This window comes from Musa acuminata, chromosome BXJ1-9, assembly GCF_036884655.1.
Source record: "Musa acuminata AAA Group cultivar baxijiao chromosome BXJ1-9, Cavendish_Baxijiao_AAA, whole genome shotgun sequence".
In the NCBI taxonomy this organism is placed as follows: Eukaryota; Viridiplantae; Streptophyta; class Magnoliopsida; order Zingiberales; family Musaceae; genus Musa; species Musa acuminata.
In genome coordinates this window covers 46,422,197-46,441,169 of record NC_088335.1, presented here as the reverse complement: position 1 = coordinate 46,441,169, position 18,973 = coordinate 46,422,197, and the positions used below count along the sequence as shown (strand labels likewise).

Sequence of the window (18,973 nt, the reverse complement as noted above, 5' to 3'; positions counted from 1 at the left end):
TACTCATAATCTGATATCATTAAGGAGCAAAATAGATTCAAGAAAGCCAAGAAACTCAGAACTTGGTCAAAAAAGATGAACCAGTGGTTTAGGCAAAGGAACTTGGAAAGAGCAGTTTATATCCAAACACCAAGTTTCTAACAGCTTTACTTGTGTGCTTCCGACTTATCTCACACTAGGCTAGGAATTCAGATCACTGAATGAGTGCCAGAGTCTTAATTACTCAATAGTATCAGCAACAACATCAGATATCATAGCCCATCTATCTTGAAGCACACCAAATAGCAGAAAAGAAACTTGAACAGACCAAGTTTTGGCCAAAATTTGAGTACCAATCATGTACAAAACCAGCAGAACCTTTTTATTCTAGGGGGAAGTGGCACAGCATTGTCAAAACAAACCTCAGTTTATCCAATAACAAAAGTTAATTAAAGAGGAAAAACTAACAGTGCAACACTGCCCAAAATCTCATGTGAGGAGGCCTAGGACTCCTCTTCGACAAAAACTATCCCCCATTTTTCATTTAAACATGAAATTATAATCCAATCAGACCAGATCCTGCCCTGAATTATATCAGCAAAGACCCCGATATCTATATACATATAAAGTATTATGTCAGTCTCTTGAAAGTGCACCTAAAATTCTCTCTTCGGGTTGTACCTCTCATATATCAAAAGCATCCTGTAAATTATGTTCAATGGCAAAATTTTCTCATCTCAAGTTATAGTTCTCTGACTTCTCATCTACTTCCTCACAGCTATCTCCAGCATTAGCAGAGATCGCATGGTTAGAATTAGATAACTGAAGAGGGCTTTCAGGAGAGCCAGAGTGGGAAGCACTCCGTGGTAAAGTAGTGTAGTTCTCATCAGGAACACACAAACCTCTCATAACCATAACCGGTTGGCTAATAGAAGATGTAGCATTAGGCATCTTTCGAGTATGCAGTCGGTATTTCTGAAAATAGAAAACAAGATTCTCATGTCAATCCACCACAACAATCATAAGGACATGATAATTAAGAATTAGGAAGTCATGACGCAATCGATGTAGAATTTAGGAACCACCTGCAGATGGCTTTTCACTTCATCATTGGTGAGACCATCAACTTTCATCAGATCTCTGATCTGCTTTGGAGTAGCCACTGCATTAAGAACAGTTACAATCAGATCAGTGGGAAAGGAGAAAATTAAAGGATAAAACACTGCACAAAATGCAACTGTGATCAGATGAATATTAAGGAGAATTGTAAGTGCCTGACCTATAACCACAATTTATGAAGAGAAGCTTTATTCAGATTGAACTATCACAATATTAAAAGAGATTAAGCTGCCTATTTCAGATTTGTGCTACCATATTTTTTTTCCTCTACCTATATAGAAATGAAATAAAAAATATTACCTAAAATCTCTCCCTTCCTCATGAATTATGGAATAAAATTATGTACATATTACAGAAAGATAAGATTTTAATTTAACCTTGAGGTCCACCGAGCTCTTCAAGAGCAAGGACAAACCGGCGATGGAGCTCCGACGACCAGCACCGCCTCGCCTTCCTCGGAAGCTGCTGCTGCTGCTGCTGTTGCTGCACCTGCAAGCTGAGGTGGGCACCTGAGATCGTCGGAGCTGACACCGGAGCTCTACCGACGCCCTTAGAGCCCGAGCCACCAACCGGGTGGCCCTCAACGGTGGCAGAAACAGGGGAAGAAGCGCTGTTGCCTGCAGGTGACAGCAGGGAGAGGTCAGGCAGCATCACCGTGGTCTTCGTCTCCTCCTTTGATTTGATTTTAGGGCCGGATATGCCCTTAAAAGGCACGAACGCGCCCCTGCCGTTCCGGCTCGTGGATTCCAAGAACAAGTTATCCTCCTTCTCCTTCTCCTCCCGCTGATCCCGGCTTCCATTTCTCTGACATCACAACCAAATGATCCATTTGAGAGAGAGGAAACGAGAATCTTAATCCAAGAGAACACCTTCTAAAACTGCCTCTTTATACCTCTTCTGTGACGTTCCTATCACTGTCGCTCTTGTCTTCTCGAGAATTAACACTCCACAGCTGAGCAGAGCTCATCCAGCTCATCTTATCCTTGCAATCTGCTTCCGGCTTCAGCCTTCCCTCATCCTCGCGCTTATGCTTAACGGGAATGACCTCCTCGAAGACATGCGTGGGCCTCCCATCCCGGCACTGCTTCAGCTCTTGCTTCAAACCTTCGATCACTGCAATCCAAAAGAATTCGTTCTAAAACCATAAAGATTCGATTTTTAAACCATAATCGACCCCAGAAAAATCTAAAAACGAGAAAAAAAGAAAGATACAGTCGGTGAGGAGAATCATGCAGAGAGGGAGCTCGCGTTTGAAAGCTTCGATCTTTCTCCTCTCCTCTTCTAAGCTTCTCACGTACTCCTCCAGCTTCGCCACCCTACCGTCGCCGCTCTCGAGCGCCGCCGCCTCCTTGAGTGAGCCGCCGACGGCTCTCACGGCACATAGATTCAGGTCCAGCACGACATCCGCCACCGCAGATCCCATCTCCGGCCCCCCACGGCCCCTCCTCCTCTCGCCTCTCTCCTTCTCCCTCGATCTCTCGCCCGGATGCGAACGAGAACAAAAGCCAGCCACGGGGAGAAACAGAGGGGACGTCCGTTCTATATAGAACACAGCGCAAAAGAGAGGAGGAAAAGGTCCGGTTCAGGCGAACCGGGCGAGGGGCACAAAAAGACCGGAGTAGTATCGGGCTCGAGTCGTCGCGTACCTAACACGTGACGCGTCCCGTTTCCCGCGGCGGTCCGACTCGCCGAGTTGGCACGGAATCTTATTCCTAATTCCATTTTCTATTTTCTTTTCCTTTTATTCTAATTTCCCTTTTCTCTTATTTTTTGGAGGTGGCGTGAGTTTGGGAGATTTTTCCGGGAACGAATGCACAGTAAAGTAGAGTTGATTCTAATTTCTTTTATTTTTTATTTATATTAATTTTACTTGTAGGACAAGTAAGACGGCGTTGGATGCGGTTCACATCTTCTCTCCTTTACTCCAAGGCTGAGAATTACGTTAGAGATTATTCATATCACATCAATCTCATCAAGACAGTGCAATCAAAATAATGCATCCAATTTCTACGTAAGGTGATCACAACAAACATATTTCCAACACATCGTTGTCACACGATATATGATCCTTATCATACAACGATCACGAGGAATGGCTTTATGGTTATTTTGTGCAAATGTGAGAGGCAGTATAGGGAAATCAGGTGGCCGCGAAAGCTTGTCCGAGCCGATAAATGTGCGTCGCGTACGAGACTTATCGGATCCCCACGGAATAGGATCGCGCCACGTGGTAGGATCCGACGCAGGCTTTTCGCCTGCCGAGGGGAATCTTTTCCTCTTCCTCCCTTTTTGATTTATTATTATTAATTGTTATTTGCTGGCCAACATTTTAGCATGCAAGAAAAAGAAAATAAATACACTCAACTGGTGGAAGCATTTGATTGATTAGAGGAGATTATTAGAATTTGATTCTGTGGGTTGGATTGATAAGGATTTGGGTGAGTGGTGCCCTTCCTTGATGTGGAAAGGATGTGGAAGGGAGAGAGAGATAGAGAGAGAGAGAGATTTTGACAAAAATCTTGTAGCTATCAAAGATTCCTCTTATTGGGCCTCACATTTTCAACTAGAAAGAAAATAATTAATCTCTAAATTTTAATTAATCTAAGAAAAATATAATTATTATTCTAATTTTTAACCATCACCTGAGCTCAAATCTAAACTTAGATTTTATCGTCTAAATTTATTTTAAATATGTTCAAAATAAAATTTATATTTAATGATAAAATTATGTATGTCGATCAAGGTTAGAGACTATGGTTCACTGATTCATATTTTAAATATGAGATTAGGATTTGAGTCATAAAAATAATTTTCTATGTATTTAAAGATAAGATCGTATATATTGACCCTTTTTCAAATTTTATAATGATGGGATTGAATTTATGTTAGTCAGAATAATTCGGATCTCCGTAGAAAACCTATTTTTTAAAATAAAAAGATAAGCATGATAAACTTGAATATCAAGAAAATATGACTTCAAAAACTACTATGTAAACTTACCGAGAATTCTTCTAAGTGTGTATTTAAGATCATAGAAACTAATCATGTGATCATGTATTTTTTTTCTTTTTATTTTGTAAAAAAAGCATGAGGAATGTATCCTTATTGAAGTCCCAAAGGACTTTTCTTGGAATCCAATGTGTTCTAATAAAGTGGAGAGCAGCCAATCATCATATTATACTCATCAGAATCTTGAAGGCATGTAAGAGTCAATCTACATATATAGATAGATACATGAATCAATCTCTTATAGTCAATGATCACAAATATCGATAATGTAACCTAGACTTTGTTCATTGGCATCGAAAACTTAAATAATCCTCATCTTGACTTCATCTTTTGCCAATATGAACCTGACTGTTCATCAATGTAGACTTTGAGGCATTTTAATTAATATTTTTTTGGTAGTAGTACACAACAAGCCATGCATAGCATGGGCACAAAGCTAGTTATTAGGTAAATAAAAATTATCATGCCAGTTATGAACCACATTAGCATCAATCCACCATTTGATCAGTCACATAAAGATGACAACTGGTTGGATGTCTTGAAATATTTATATTATCCTTTCTGACCTCCTTAAATTGTATTCAAGTATTCTTTAATTAAAAATAATATTAATTTATTTTAATAATGAATACTCAAGCCGAGTTAAAACGCTAATTCAAATACCTAAGTAGCTAACTAGATTCCATTTGAGATAAAATATTACCTTACCAACTTATCATTATATTACCAAATAACAATGTTAAAAGGTTAGGGTTTTTTTTCTGGTTCGAGTAATTGAGTCTAATTAACTAAATTTAAATTCAACTCAATTAATTTTAATTTAATTTGAGCTATTTTTTCATAGAAAAGTTGATATAATAGGTATTCTTAAAGTAGTGCACATATGTTGTTATATTGGGCTAATTACGTATTACCGTACACCGTACATTATTTTTAATGTCTCGATTCTTATATTTTAAAAAGTTAGATCGATATCCGTATAGTTATAAGTAAAATATTTAAGTCTATTTATATCAATTTTATAAATAAAAATATAAAAAAAAAATAGTAAACAAATAATTTTAATATTTAGTTGTGGACAACAATGTTGCTAGCGTCGACATCAATGTCGACGCAATTATCTAGCTATCTTCAACAACAATAAGGTTCGCTCTCATTACAATGCTATCCGCCTCCACAAGAAGCACGTTGCCGACCTCATCGCCGCTCACCTCAAGTCGATCTGTATCTGCATCGGCATCGACGTAGATAATAGTGGCCATTACGATGTTTACAACGAAGATGGTGGCTACCCCATCGCTAACCCGTTGAGTGGATTCTAGTCTCAACCTGAAGCTAGGTCGCCAGAGCTCCTACTACTCCCCCTGTTGTCATGTATGTTCTAACACTACCTCTAGCTAAGTGACCCTTTTGCCGCTCTGCATCTACATCAATGCCAACATAAATATAAAATAATATTGTTTTGTATCTGTGTCGACACCGATGTAGTTGTCGAGCGACGAAAGGCTCACTCGGTAAGAGGTGGTGACGGAACTAACATAGTAGTGGAGGGAGTGATAGGAGCTCCAACGACCCTAGCTACGAGTCGAGGTTGGAATCCACCCAACAGGTCAGTAGTGAGACGACCACCATCTTTGTCATATATGTCATGACGGTCACCATCTTTGTCATATATGTCATGACGACCACCATCGTCTGCATCGACATTGATGCAATTATCGCTTGACAACTGTATCAACATGAATGCAAATGCAAAATAACACGTGACAAGTAACAATGAGATCGACGGCACACTCCTCGTGAAGGCGGGTAGGTTCGCGATCAGAACATACCTTATCATCATCAAAGGCGATCGAGCAACTACGTCGGTCTCGACACCAACGATGCTGTCGTCCGCCACCACCAACGTCGTCCATCATCGAACATTAAAATTATCTTTTTATCATTTATTTTTATATTTTTATTAATAAAATTAATATCATTAATATAAATGGATCTATTTATTTAACTTTTATAATTATAGTGATATCAATATAATTTTTTAAAATATAAGAATCCAAATATTCCTCATGTACGTTGACGTGCCTTTTAATTTGGGCCATCGACTAACTTTTCATGTACTTATATCTTTCAGCCGATTAGAGAGAGAGAGAGAGAGAGAGAGAGAGAGAGAGAGAGAGAGAGAGAGAGAATGACCCTATGACACATTCTAAATGAACATGAGAAAGTGGACATTGTTCACGCATCAAGCTAAGGCCAACTATTTCTATGATGGGTAAAAATAGCTCAAACTCTCCCTCCTTCCTTCCCCATTCCCATGCCATCTTCTTGATATCTACACCTTTCTTTGTTGTGGAACAAGTGGATGGTCAACCTTCTCCGGCTCTTCTCGTTGAAAAGTCAACGCGCTTACATCTTCTTAGCCAAAGAAAGACGAGCTGTTCTACAAAAGAATGAAATAAGGGCTGTAAATTACTTGAGAATTATTAAAAATGTATAGTAAAGGATAAAAGAACATTTGCTATAAGTTACGTTTGTGCTTTAATCTCCGCTGCTTCAAGATCCGTGCTACCCGCCTACTGCCTTTAAGAGTCGTGATAGAGTGGGATGAACGGATTTTGATGAACCGTTCCTGAATCGGTGGTGGGTGCTGGGTGGGGCCAGGACGCTCGGCGGAGGCAGGCAGGATGACGCGGCCCACTCGCCTCGGTTCGCCGCATCGAGGGCGGCCTCGTCCCGCACCGCGCGCGCGTTCTCGCGGACGCACGCCGACCACACACGGAGAGATTCCGGGGACAACGCGACGCCGCTTCCCTGCTTGCCTCCGCCTCTCGCCGGGTGGGTCCCGGAAACTTTCCCTCCGGGATTCTCGCCTCTTTGTCAGCCTTTTCCGGAAGCTAATTCTGCACTCCGTTCCCACTGTCGCATTGGATAAAGGCGAAACATCAAACGGTTGTGTTGAGAATTAGAAGAGAAAAATGAGGACGAAGTCGCCTCGGTTCATATTTACCGGATAAATAATTAATTGAAGAAATGAATGATCAAACCATAGACAATGAAGGCGGATGATGAGATGGAACGAACACTTTAAGAGAATAAGAGGGATAATAAATATAATTATTTTTTTCTTTTTCATCTTATAATGAAAATTACTTTTATTTCTTTGAAAAAAAGGGTAAATATTTTTTTATTATAAATAAAAATAAATAAATATATATATATATATTAAGGCTCATACCATCCAATTAATAGTTTTTATAAGTCTTTTTCATCCAAAAAATTATTTATGTATTTCTCATACTTTTTTTGTTTATTTACATGATTTTTGGATTTTTTTTTTTGCATTATCCCATTATACATACATTCACAAATATGTGTGACCACACAATTTCAACATCACGTTTAATTGGTGTGGTCCAAATAAATCAATCAAAGTTTGGAAATTATCTCCTAATTAAAGCATGCACATACTGTTAAGGGAACAGATAATATAATGTGTACAGTATTTTTTTGGATGTAATTGTGTGGCCTCTTGCTTCTTTTATGTACTTCCTCATCAACAAGAGTTTTTGCACATTTATCCTTTAAAATATTGGAAATTTCATATTTACCTCTTCAGATTTAAAATCCATAGTTACCAATGGATTAAAGATATATATATATATATATATATATATATATATATATATATATATATATATATATATATTTAAATATCTATCCCTTGCAACTTTCACTATTTATTTGACCATTCATGTTTCTTGATTTTTAGAAAAATATTTAAATGTCAATTTATACTAATAGCTAACTAATGAATATATATATATATATATATATATGCAAATTTGTCTATGAGTAATTACAGCATGAAGGTCAAGTTTTCATCCTAAAAAATTGGTGACCAACCCATTCAATAGATAATATTGTTAATGACCCTAAGAATAGTTGACAACCCCATGATTGAAAGTGAGAACTTTCTAGCTTCCAGTAGGGTGGATGATGGCATGACATCTCTTCTGTTTCCTTGGCTTATATGAGTTTCCATAGCAAAGACTAATTATGGTTAAACCCACATAAGTGGCTTTTCCTTCTGAAACTTTCTACTGGTTTCTGTGAGGTCAATTTGCATGGCACAGTAACCATTACAAGGTCCATTAAGGAAATTGAGGTTTGTAACATGTTGAAGGAAAGGTGGTTGTCATTCCATCAGTTAAAAATGGATTCTGCACAGAATATGAGATATGTCCAAGAAGACAAGGACATGCTTCAAGTGTGGTCTAGTTGATTGAGTATTAGATGGTTGTCCTCCATTTAATAGGGAATCCCCTTACCATTATGGATGTCTCAATCCTTCTTCAGGCCAGGTTCTGAAGTATGCCAGGGTCTCAGATGTGGTGGGGTCGGAAATCTTTTATTTTTTTTCACCACAGATAATTAATTAATTATGTAAATTTTGAGTACAATATAAATATAATCTATCAATGAAAAATAATTTTTCTGGAAAGTTATAATTTAACTTGTAATCCCCGAGTCCTCTGATTTCATCCATAAGCATCTAATCTATCTAAATATTATGTCTACTCTAATATCATTGATAATTTAATTAATTCATCAATTTTTTTAATCTAAATTATTAATTAAAATATTTATATTGATCCTTATGAATCAATTTTAATCTTATTCATTTTCGATATATGACTAATCAAGATATTATGTAATTACTGTAATATAAATAAAAAATAATTAACCCTTATATGCTTTGGTTATTATATATATTTTTTAAATGTAATAAAAATAGAATATAATAATCATTGTAAAATGCATTTAGCTATACCAACCAGTACCTGCCACTTGTCTAAGGTTCTTTGTTTTATGGAGTGCAATCACTCTGATACAACCCCTATCATCAGCTTTTACTCTCAGGATTTTGAAGTGGGAATAGCAGTGGTTGGGCAACAGGCATCAAAGCATGGTACTGTTTGCCCTCAGAGCTATGAATGCTATAAGAAATTTTGTCAGACATGCCTTCCAGAGACCATTGAATCAATTGTCCTCAAAGAATCATCACTTGTCCTTAATCACAAAAGAGTACAATTACAGAATAGAAACAATCATTTATCCTTCAATAGGAGCCTCTAACATCTCCTGTAGGGTAATCATCATACCCTACTAATCTACTTGTCAAGCTGTGGAACTTTCAAGTCTCAGATCAGGTTGTTCTGGTTCCATAATACTGGCAGCTACATACAGAGAGCTTTCTCCATCATTTGATTGATCTTTATCTATCTGTAAAATTAGAAACAAACAAGAAGAAAAGTTTGGTAGATGTGGCCAACCTATCTGTTTTCATGTTTATGGTGATGTTTCAGTCTCACCTTCCATGCTCAATCACTTTTTCTCCACAGTCAACACCACCCTTAGTCAAAAAGTCTGATGAGCATCACAGAGCTTTAGTAATATGTCCATAGAATTATTAGTAAAAAAAGAGAATACATCTACACTCCACTCTTTATTTCCTTGTGGGTAGATTGAATTCATTCACATCTAATGAAAAGACATAGTCTTACACCAAAGTCCACTTTCATGCAAATAAAATGGGCAAATTGGCAAGCATATATCAAACTTTCCATATAAAAACCAAGGAAAACAAAGATACCACCTTGTCCATGTTAGAAACAATTAACCTAGTAAAATTAATCAGTATAGTTTGAATTCTAGAGGTTGATTTAACACACAAATCCATATTTCATAATATAGTGCAGTACTCTTGTGAGATGTCAAAAGTGGAGGGAACCAACCTGAGTCCTTGACTTGATTCCTGGTATGACAATGCATAAGCCATGAGACAGTGGATTTACTTTATTACTTCCACTTTTGGGACTTCTGAACACTGTTTGGCTTTTAGAGGAATCCAAACAATCAATTGTGTGAGGACCAGAGGTAGGTTCAACCTCATCCCAATGACACATTTCTTTTGACTTTTCCTCTGAGGCTCTCATCATCTTCCTCAACCCTATCATTGCCCCCCACCTTGAAGTTTTTGTACTATAATTTCCAGCTCTATCCCTTCATATTCTGTCTTTTTTTTTTCATTTATTCTTTACGCTGGTGGATGAGAAGTATACAGAGATCTTAACAAGCTCTTGCTGACTGTCATGAAAAGCAGCATTATTTGCCATAATCTGCATCCAATTATTAGATATTTCAACCAAGGAGGCATCGACAGATATTTGAAGGAAATTATCAAAAAAAGTGCAAAATGGGAAATGTTCGCATAATTAAACTCTCATTTTTAAGTGGAAATGGTAAAAGCAGTTCCTCAAGCTACATTAGGGTCATAACCAGCGATGATGTTTCATTTGAAGCAGGAAAAGAGACAAGAATTCACATGAATTCATCACTGTCACAATACTGATGAAGGATTAAACTTTTATGGTGACAAGGAATGGAGTGAAATCTGTGGAGTGCAATGGCTTCTAGTGAAAACAAGAAAGCCTAATTCTCTGATGGAAGCTATTCCTATACAGTACAGAGGTATCTGTTTCTTATGGAAGCTATTGAAGTGGCATGCACAAGTTACGTGATATCTGAAAGCAATGTTCTGTCCCATCTGTGCCATGGAATTCACATAGTGAAGTGGATCGACTCTATATGATTGTTAGATAATGCAGAAATGCTCGTATAAGCAAAAAAATCCACCAAACAAGGGAAACAGAGTAGCAAAATCCACCACTGATGTGAGAGGGGAATTTATCGAACACTTGGTCTGCACGAGTCACGCACAGAGGTTACTAATTCTCTTCCTCTTTCTTGAAAGGAAAAATGTGTTTCCTGATTCCACTAAGGACCCACTTCACGTGGAATGGAATCCGCATTGCTTCCTTCTCTTCTCGGTCCAATCACTGCACCATCAAGCACGACTGAATGAAAGCACCGTCAAGAACAGAATCAATTAAGTATAACATCAGGTGCTCGGCCTGCAATTTATTACTAGAATATACGGTCTTATTTAATTAAATAAAATATATTATAATTGTAATTAGTTATTAATGAATAAAAAAGTTTAATTATTTTAAATCTTTTATTATAGATAATTTTGACTAGATGTACTCTTCTAATTATTTATTCTTCTATGGACTATATATATAAAAAGAATTATAGATCTATTATCATCTCTCTTGATCTCTATTTCATTACTTACAATGGTCCTATATTATCGTATGAAGAGAGAAAAAAAGGGTCTAATTCTTCTTGTAGATCGATATTGTTATTTTCTCCGAATCCAATGACGATGTGTTTGTAAATCAAAATAAATATATTTCGAATGACATAGAAATGTATACATCATAAATATAAAACTTCTTTTATTTGATTTTAGATTCTAACATTAAATATATTCTACATAATATTATAATTATAATTTTTATACTTATAATTTTGTATGTTTACAATTGTTATTAGAACATATTTTGAAATCAAATACTCTAGATCATGAAAGCATTTGATCTATTTTGTATTATTATCGTTCACTTGCTAAGGATGATCTGATTTATTTATTGATCTCATCCACCCTAGTTGCTACCCTATCTTGGTTGATGGGCTACGTCAATAGCTTATTGTCGAAGGTCGTGGCCTATCTTGGTCATCGACCCTATCATGGTAGGATCTGTGCAAAGCAACAATGCTACATATAGTGGTTTCACATATTGTGGTGACATTGTATTTGCTGGTTCTCTTTAGAGTAAAGGTGGAGTTAGTAGTCCTAATAAAGCAATGTGGCATTGGTCACAATGTTTTGGACACTGCAATGACCAACCCCCTCGGTAGCAAAGGGGTTCACCAGGAACACTGTTGCTTATAACGTAGCAGCAATGCTTCACGTGGTACAAGCATTGACAATTGCGTTGGGGCATGATCGCTCGACAAGCAAGCATAGGCGCCACTATATGTCGTAGTAGATGTAGGACTCGAGCAATAGTGGCATTAATAGGTTACTGTAGGAATGAGTTGTCGGCCACAAAAAAGACACTATCAACCTAGATTGTAGTGTGATAAAGAAGAGGCCGATGATAGGATGACGACACAATAAAAGAGGGCATTATGAAAGAAATTCATAGAGAAGAGGAAACCACATAGACATTGCTGAATGTCATGGAGGATGAAAGGTGTAACTATGGGTTTCAGAGCAAGCAAATTGCAATGACAGCTTAAAGTAGAGTACAGGTGGGCAATGGACGATAGTGTTATTTGACCATGAAAGGTGTACTAAGAGGAGGTCGACAAAGACGACCAAAGCTCATATGCCCTTGTAGGAATGCTCGTTGACAAGCAATGACAAGTAGGATCAGTAACTTTGCTACTATAGTACTTTGACAATGGATGTTCAAATGTGAGGCTTGATAGGGTTATGCGATGATATGATAATTGGTGGCGGCTTCCTGAAGGATTTCCACATAAGTTTTTTTTGACCTAAGTTGGTGAAAGTAAGATGTTAGACCAAACTAGGACATATACGATTTGATCAAAATTTGACCTAAATCTCATTTTGATCATAATTTGGTCTCGAGGTTATCGCATTATTGACCTAATCAATCAAAAATTTAATTTTGACATATGTGATCAATTTTGATCCCCTTGTCCAATTCTAATCAAACTTAATTTTGACTTGATTATATGATTTTGGTCTACATTGGTCAAAATCACATGTTGACCAAAATTAGGGTAGCGATCGATTTTGACGGATTTGGACTTGGTAAACATAAATTTTGACCCTTTTGATCAATTTTTACTTGGTCAAGTCTTAATTTGGCCTATTGTAGATTCTCAATTTTTTATCCAATTTTGACCCTTTAAAATTTAACTATATTTATTTTATTAAACTTTAATTTTAAGGGAACCTCAATTTTGGTAGATTCTCAATTTTTTATCCAATTTGATTTTGACTACAACTTGAGTGGATTTTGATTGTAGCCTAATTTGGACCTAATTTGATCAGAATTCAAGCTTTTGACTGATTTTAACCTCGATCAATCTTCATTTGATGGAATCTTCATTTTGATCAATTTTGACTTTAGTTAACTCTAATTTTGATTGACGTAATTGGGTTATTTTTTAGCCTAAATATATTAGCTCAATTTGAGGAGCTCAATTCTAGACTTGTCTAATTAAATAGTGTTAAATAGCTTAATTTAAGTTTTATATGAAATTATATATATATATATATATATATATATATATATATATATATAATGGAATTCTTTTATAGCTTTCTTATATAAAATATTGATAATTTTTTATTTGTTTGTAGTTCTTAAATTCTAATTATTAATTTTGGATATTTATGTAGTTATTCACATGAATATTAAAATTTTATGAAATAATATTTATTTTTCACGTAAAGGTATGAATTTTATTTTATCATAAAGATAGTGGCATATAAAATTTTATGAAACCATTACTTCTTTCATAATTAAAAAAAGATATTAATTGGTGTTTGCATTTAAAGGTTAGTTTGAGTAGGTTTATTGTATTGGTGTACGGATAATATTTTTACTTATTGTATGAGACTAAAATATTACTCATCAAGAATTTTAAGATGATTGATATGAATAAAATAATCTATGCTATTGACATTGAGATAGCTAGGGATAAATCTCAAAAGATTATTAGGAATATCCTAGAAAAGATATATTGATTGAGTTTTGAAGAGATTTAGTATATAGCTTTGTTAAGCTAATGATACCTATTAACATAGATGAAAAATTTAATCAAGGTCGATATCCTAATTATATCTTTAGAAAGAATCAAATAAAAAATATTTTTTATGAATACGAAAGTCTATTATATATTTATCAGACTAAATATCAATTTAATAATAAAAATACTGGGTAGATATTAGAGTTACCCATAAATAAAATATTGAAAGACTACAAATAAAATACTAAAATATCTGTAAAAGATAAAGGATTATATGCTCACATATAAAAAAAAAATAGATTAGTTTTAAATGATAAGATTTTTAAATGTTAATTCTATAAATTAACTCAAAGTTGACTTTAGAATTCATATTTATATTAGTTGAAGAGATAATTTTGTATTATCGAATATAGAAGTTGATTTTGTGATATCAAAAATTTTGTCCTAAGACTTGATATTGTTAAACTCAATTGCTAAGTTGTTATAGATATTTCATGATATATTGTAGTAACTTTCTTTTCTAAGAATAATAATTACTCTAGTAGTTTTATGTATTATGATATAAAATACTTAATAGTTAGAGAAAAAATTCATAAATAACTAATGTCAATTGAGTACATAAGTCTATTATATTGATTGTTGATCCATTTACTAACGCCTTATAACTTAAGATATTTAAAGAATATATTTTTATAATTGGGTCGGTAAACAATCCATAAAAGATATAATGATGTAAGTTTGAGTGGACATCATAATTGATATTTTTACTTATATAATTAAAATTATTTATTTTTATTATTTTATTCATAATTATGTATATATATATATATATTTATTATAGTTGAATGTAATAACAATGTTATCTTAATAAGATAAATTATATGAGTTATTATAGATTATATCATAAAAAACTAATAGTATTGTGGTACATAAAGAAAGTATGATGTTAATAATATACATCCATGACTCATATTAATAGTTTGACTTAATATAGTATTATTGTATTTATTGGACCTATTGAGTTATTTTATAAAATTTGTGACCATATATAAAATATTTTTAATTTTTTTATAAATTTAATTATGTAAAATTATTTTGAAATAATTTTTTATTTTATTTATTATGATTTTGAATTCTTTTCAATTAATGGGCAAATAGAATAATATTAGATTATGTGCTTCTATTTAATTATATAAAATATATTATTATTCTGATTGGATTCTGATTAAAGTCATTAGCTAACAGGAAGAAAGTTTAATTATGAGTTTTTTTTTATTAGACATAAACTCGATGGAAGGGATTCTCCACAAAGACTATATATAAAAGAGAGATTACAAATCTATTTACATCTCTTAGATTATAGTGACCCTACTAAAGATACGAAAGAGAGAAAAAAAAAAGAGTCTTGTTCTCTTTGCAAATCAGTATTGTTGTTTTCTTCGAATTGGATGATAATATGTTTGTATATCAAAAGAAAGATATTCTAAATGACATGAATATATATATATATATATATATATATATATATATAATTTTAAATTATAATAAATAAAATATATTTTCTATAATAAATATATAATTATAATCTTTATGCTTATGCTTATACCCTTAGAAAACCAGTTCGAACTAGCAAGGAGAAGATGAGCTATGCCACGCTGGGTTTACCTCCACTTGAGGTAAAGGTCAAAAGATCCATTCCATGACCCAACGCCATAGTGTCAACATAAATAAATGGACAGAAGTCAGCAAGAATCTGTGGCAAAAATTGACGAGATCAAGTCAAGATCATATGCGATTTGGATCACAATGGATGTTCACATTATGCATCAGGTTTGCCTCTTGAATCACTAGGAAATGGGCTTTACAGGCTTCACTTCCCGTGGAAATGGGCTCTCTTTTTCGACAATTTTTTTGGTTGTTTATAGGAAAATGGTTTTTGTGATGGAGCAAAATCAAATTGATAGAATGAAATTTTTTAGGTATGAAATGTTGTAAATTGTTATTTGTAATGAATTTTGTAAAAAAAAAAAAGATTGCATGGAAGTGCTTTTTTTTTATTATTGAAACTAATTTGGCCACGAAATTTGTTCGATATATTTCAATTCTAGAAACATATTTTTTAGAATATTAGTAAAATATACAAAAAGAACCCATTTTTCATACATTAATAATAATTTGCATTGGGTTAATAAAAAAGCCCAAGGGTTTAGCTTGCGGAAAAGAAGTGATAGTCTTCTTGCTTTCTAGATGAACTCATCTAATAATAAGAAAAAAAATTAGTAACTTCTTTTATTAGAAATAATAATATCACCCGACAAGTAAATGATGCTCGTAGAAATATTTTAGTTTTATGATCGAATAAATGAATTTTTTTTCCTTTACAATTTGCGTAATGCATGTATTTTGTGAAATGGGTCGATCATTTATTAAGTCTTAAAAGCAATAAACATTGTTCGATTTTTCTGTTCAAAATTATTGGAAACTAAAATACATATACCTCATGACTTATTTCTTCGGTATTGATTCGAAAGAAAAAGAAAGCGAGGATACAAAAGAAATCTTGATATTAAGGAATGAAAAGATAAACCGATTAATTTAATTTATTATAAAATCTTTTTATGAATGTTTATGGTATCTGACATGCAATCAATCTATTAGATTAGACATTTGGAGTTGACTTAATATAGGAACACTCTGATTCTATCAATCGAAGATCGTTAAAAGATACAGTGATAGTGATCGGACTGCAGCTATAATGGTTAAGATATTGCTACTATTTTCATATTCTATGTTATTTAGCATGCATTCATTTCAACAATATGTTACATCAGCTTCTCATTTCATCATACATAAGCTTCATGAGAAACAAAAGATTCCTCCTACTAGTATGATTTATATTGGTAACAAGACAAATATTAGCTTAGCCATGGATCCAATTTATCATAAATAATCCAAATATTAACACATGCTTTCATCAGAGTGTTAAAACCAAATATTGAGGTCATGTCATATTAAGATTAAGTGGACAAGTTGTAGATATACTTATAACATCTCTCTCTCTCTCTCTCTCTCTCTCTCTCTCTCACACACACACACACATAAGGCTGCAGTGTATTGGGTGGGGGAAGAATCTAATTCACCTGCTGCATTTAGGCCACACCCCTTCCAAAGGCTGCCATCTCCCTCTTTAGCCCTCCACTTTCCCACTGCACAACAACAAGAAGGAATCTCCGAGCACTCTCTCCCATCATATCTCCTCTTTTCTTTCCCGACTTGAGACCAACACAGCCTCAGACTAAATCACTCCCTACATAATCATCTGAGTCATCAACATGAAAGCAGTGTGCAGCGTAGCTTCTTTTTGTCACAATCAAACATACTCTTCTGAAAGAGACAAGAAAGGAACTATTATATCTAATTCTTAGCTGATCTCAATGTGATCAATACAACCCGGAAGCACAAAGAAAACACACATTTTTAACCCATTACAGCACAAGCAAGACTAGGAAAAGCTGTGACAGTAGAATCATACATCCATATCTATAATTCATCACTTAGCTCAACACCATGAACAAAAGGAGTAGAAGAACAAGCCCTAAACACAAACTCTATTCTAGAAGTGAGTTCCGTCAATGGAAAGCACCATTAGGAGTGGGTAGATCAGACCATGCCAAGGTGGGGTTCCAGTAACCAAACTCACCGACGGAGTGTGGGATGGGTTCCAAGATGGGAGTTGCAGCAGTGGTGACCGCACCAGCTGTGGTCATCATGGAAGTAGCCGAAGAGCAAGAAGAATCGAAGCTACCGACATTGTTGATTACCGTCTGCAACTGCTGATTGTAGTAATTGGCCGAGGACTTGAACTTTTGGTACAGCTCTTGGATCTCCGAGCTTGGTATGTCACCTAGCAGTGTGTTGTTATTTTGTGGTGGTGGCTGTGTCAGTCGCGGCTGTGGCTGTGGCTGTGGCTGCTGCTGCTGCTGTTGCTGGTATGAGTAGTCGTTGTTCCTCCACAGTGAAGCGCTTAACCCGAGCTGACCCAGTGGATCCAAGCTTAAGCTGTGAGCAGTATTTAGTGTGCCTCCTGCCTCGGCCACCATGTGCGAGCCAAGCATGGTTCTGTCCTCCTTGATTCGAGCAGAGCCGAGGTTAAGGCTGGTTGCAGAACTAAGGATAGGGTTAGGGTTTTGGGCGCAGCTGGACCTCAAAAGACTCAACAGGTGGGAGGTATGTGGCGAAGGCCACAGTATCGGGCTCGAAGAAAGCTCATTTTCCAGCCCACTGGCTAGACCGGACCTCAGTAGGACGTCAGGTGAAGATGGCTTCGCCTTGGTGATGCCCAACTTACCACAAACCCCGGCCGCGGCAATGACGGGCACCGCCTTAGTCTTGCGGCACCCACCGCCGATCGGGACGTTGCGGAGCGCGCCCCCCTTGGTCCAGTACCGGCGGCAGGTCTTGCAGAAGTGACGCGGCTGGGTCAGGTTGTAGTTGTTGTAGTAGCAGAACTTGGTGTTGGTGGAGTCGCACCGGGGGCACCGGAGGTTCTGCTGCGGCTGCTGCTCCGCGGTGCCCGCCAGCAGCGAGGGTGAGGATGAGGACTGAGACTGGGACGATATGGAAGAGGTGGGAGAGGACGAGGAGGTGGGATCAATCAGAAGGCCTCCCGGGTGGGAGATCTTCCTCTCATCCACGACGCCACCTAACAGTCCTTGGATCATTGTGTTAGAGCTTGGAAGCGAACCGAGTAGAAGTAGAGTAAAAGGTAGAACAAAAAGGAAGAGAAAGAAGAAATCTACTGGCTTTGACAAGCTTCAAAGGTTGAGGAAAGTGGATGGCTTGATGTGAGGGAAGGGGAGAAGCCAAGGAGGCTTTGCTTTGGAGAGGTAACGGATGAAATATGCAGGGAAGAGAGTAAAGCAGCAGAGGGAGGGTTATATAGGGGAAAACAGAGGGATAAAGAAGCTGCTAAGGCTGGAGTTGTCTGTTAGCTTATCAAAGTGGGTTTACAGAACTGAAAAGTGATGATGTTCTATGTGAGTGATATATAAAGTCATGAAAATTTCTTTGTATTAATAAGGCATCCATTCATCTTAGATCACTCAGCACCCCAAAACACAAAACAGTGCAGACAATGTGTTCTCAGGTACTGATCATACACATCTATGTG

At 35.8% G+C, this 18,973-nt stretch overlaps 2 protein-coding genes across 2 annotated transcripts; both read right to left on the bottom strand.

The window, feature by feature from the left end:
- Nucleotides 1-294: 294 nt before the first annotated feature.
- LOC135593847 (transcription factor HHO2-like) lies at nt 295-2,623 on the bottom strand. Its single transcript, XM_065084157.1, has 5 exons — nt 2,311-2,623; nt 1,991-2,211; nt 1,476-1,902; nt 1,065-1,141; nt 295-954 (listed from the first exon to the last, which is right to left on the bottom strand). Exons 1-5 carry the CDS (start codon nt 2,519-2,521, stop codon nt 712-714), a joined length of 1,179 nt encoding a protein of 392 aa, XP_064940229.1. The 5' UTR covers nt 2,522-2,623; the 3' UTR covers nt 295-711.
- A 14,570-nt stretch (nt 2,624-17,193) lies between these two features.
- On the bottom strand, nt 17,194-18,718 carry LOC103999123 (dof zinc finger protein 1-like). Its single transcript, XM_009420783.3, has one exon. It carries the CDS (start codon nt 18,522-18,524, stop codon nt 17,433-17,435), a length of 1,092 nt encoding a protein of 363 aa, XP_009419058.2. The 5' UTR covers nt 18,525-18,718; the 3' UTR covers nt 17,194-17,432.
- Between the last annotated feature and the right edge of the window lie 255 nt (nt 18,719-18,973).